At 42.8% G+C, this 2,354-nt stretch overlaps 2 protein-coding genes across 2 annotated transcripts in view; both read left to right on the top strand. All coding sequences in view use genetic code 11, as the record gives it.

Annotated features, from left to right (window-relative positions):
* Positions 1-839, top strand: part of EGR_10863 (hypothetical protein) — a gene marked incomplete at both ends in the record, with an annotated part of 2,596 nt that extends 1,757 nt beyond the window's left edge. Inside the window, one exon of the mRNA XM_024500112.1 lies at positions 749-839. Within this exon, the coding sequence (XP_024345475.1) occupies positions 749-839 (91 nt within the window). The remainder of the gene's footprint in view (positions 1-748) is intronic.
* Positions 840-1,786: 947 nt separating this feature from the next.
* Positions 1,787-2,354, top strand: part of EGR_10862 (hypothetical protein) — a gene marked incomplete at both ends in the record, with an annotated part of 6,151 nt that continues 5,583 nt past the window's right edge. Inside the window, one exon of the mRNA XM_024500111.1 lies at positions 1,787-1,902. Coding sequence (XP_024345474.1) covers positions 1,787-1,902 — 116 coding nt within the window. The remainder of the gene's footprint in view (positions 1,903-2,354) is intronic.

Below are 2,354 nucleotides of genomic sequence, written 5' to 3'. Positions count from 1 at the left end.
ACACTGAGATAGTTATTTCCGGACTGCATAGGACACAAAGAGGATTTGTGTTACTCTATTTTCCCTTTCTCTCTCCCTCAAAAGGGCTAAAGAGAAGTGTGGGGAAGAACAAAAGAAGTGAAGCACTTTGCAAATGTGTCACGCAGTTTCAGGCACCACCACCAATTTCAATTGGATAAGTCAATGGTATTAAAAGGGGAAAGCACTCTTAATGGCAACGCAAGTGGCACAGACAGGGTCCATATTGTTGAATTTGGAGCACATCCCACTGATTGTAAGGAATACCAACTTTTGACAATTCAGCTTCCACGTCGATGATGTGCAACTCCGTTCATATCTTCTATTCTCCCAACTTTGCACTCCTTTTAATGTTTAATATGAGAAGCGACTTCAATTTCAGGGTAATTTATGTCTTCCAATGTTAACTCAGGCGTTGCTTTGGTGACTGTGGCAAACTGATCCTCTTCACTGGAACATTATGCTCCCGCCTCTACTGCTTGCACATTACGGCTTCAAGTCACAATAGGGTGGTATAAGGCTTAAGATCATAAAAGAAATTTAGGAAATAATGGGGTGACCGTAGCTTAATCGAGTTAGGCTAATCGAAGGGGAATATACTGAAGGACTGTTATTCTTTTCTTAATCTGCAGTGATCAAGAGAAAGCCTACATCACGAGGTCAGCCGATATCTGCATTGTTATGTTCAAAGGGACTAGATAACGTGTTCCTGCTCATTAAACATTTTCAGTCCCATAGCACCATACATCCTCAAGAAGGACATAGAAAAACAAACTGACTACAGGGGTAGTCAAATAAGACATCCCCATCACTCAAAATGATGGGAACAGAACCCACCTCCAGGTAACGTTTCAGGCTCCTCAAACACCCTATATTGGTTTGTGATCTATGTGAAAAAAATGGAGCAATTTCGACCCCATTCCCATTTATTCATCATATGTGCCTGTGTGTACGCATACGCATAGTGCTTAAATCAAATTATCACCGCCAGCTCTTACACTCAAAATCAAATCGTGCCGCACAGGTTGAATAGCGAATAGCCGATAGAGCTGTGTGTGTTGTGGGTCCGTTGTGGCGAATGCATCCATCAGCTTGTAGCAATCGCCACTGGGTTAAAATAACGAAGGCATAAGAACCTCAACCACCAGACATCTATATCTACTGGATATCCATATGGACTCGTCCACACGGAACAAATGAATGCTACAGCATCCATTTGATGAAGAGCTTTCACAATGAGGGTCGGGTGGTTCTGCGTTTAGTCAGTACATGCGACAGGAGAATGGAATGTCATTTCACTTTGAAATCATTGGGAGCACAGATGGAGAGGTGCATTGTAGTGTCGAGCCGGTTCAACTAACAACACTTTTAATGAGCCAAAATGTACCGCACTCACTCCAACGCACGTTCAAAGTCACACGCCTTTCCATCACATCAGCGGAACGAGGGATATAAAAATCGCCTATTTTCGTATTTACAAATGGGAACTCTCTCCAACGAGCACCGTGTACTATTTTACGATTCCACCAGTCAGAGTTGGTTGCAGCATTAAAATTTTCACCTACTTGAAGAGAGTAATTGTTCATGTTCTGCTTTTCACCAAAATTGTGCTAGAGTACGCACTCGAATATTTTTGCATTCTTTTAACAAATAGCAATGTCAACTGAGAGGAGGGGGTCACAAGTGATTTCTAAACCGACCAGTCATCCATAATGCCGGAACTGATAGTAATAAGGGCTTGACTGGTGTCAAACTCGCAACATTTGCTATGCCTCAACCTTCACCAAAAGCAAGAAGGCAATATGATGCAAATCTCTGGCATTCATTAAAGGCATCATATGTCAACAATTTACACCAGACCATCCATTGGTCTCCAACTTTGCAGTAAGATATGGGACCTAGAAGTAGCATCAAGCCATCACAAATAGTGGGAGCGAAATCGTTTATTTGTAGGCCAAGCCAGATAAGGACAGAACCAAGTGTCTGTCTTATGTAATTCACCTTCGTCAATGAAGTTCACCGCCTGAGCAGAGCGCTCCAAGCACTGGCTTCATCATATTCTGCATCCTTCGTCATTCACTCCACAGATGTGAAGTGCCATTCTAATTCGGAGGCTGTAGGCTAGAGGCTGCGTTTGTTTCACGTGTCTTTCCTCAATTGGTGCTTAAAATCATGGGTCATTACCTCCGTCAATAATGCCCTTAAAACAAAACCCCTCAGGTAGACATACCTATTTCACACAATTCGCACATCTCGCATCACCATAGCTTCTGGTTAGGGACTACACGGACTGCTTTATTTTTCCGCTCCTACTGACGAGGACGCACATCAGTTTT

This window comes from Echinococcus granulosus (assembly GCF_000524195.1).
Source record: "Echinococcus granulosus chromosome Unknown EG_S00287, whole genome shotgun sequence".
Lineage (NCBI taxonomy): Eukaryota > Metazoa > Platyhelminthes > Cestoda > Cyclophyllidea > Taeniidae > Echinococcus > Echinococcus granulosus.
The sequence above is the reverse complement of the archived record's forward strand: the minus strand, read 5'-3'. Positions and strand labels throughout refer to the sequence as shown.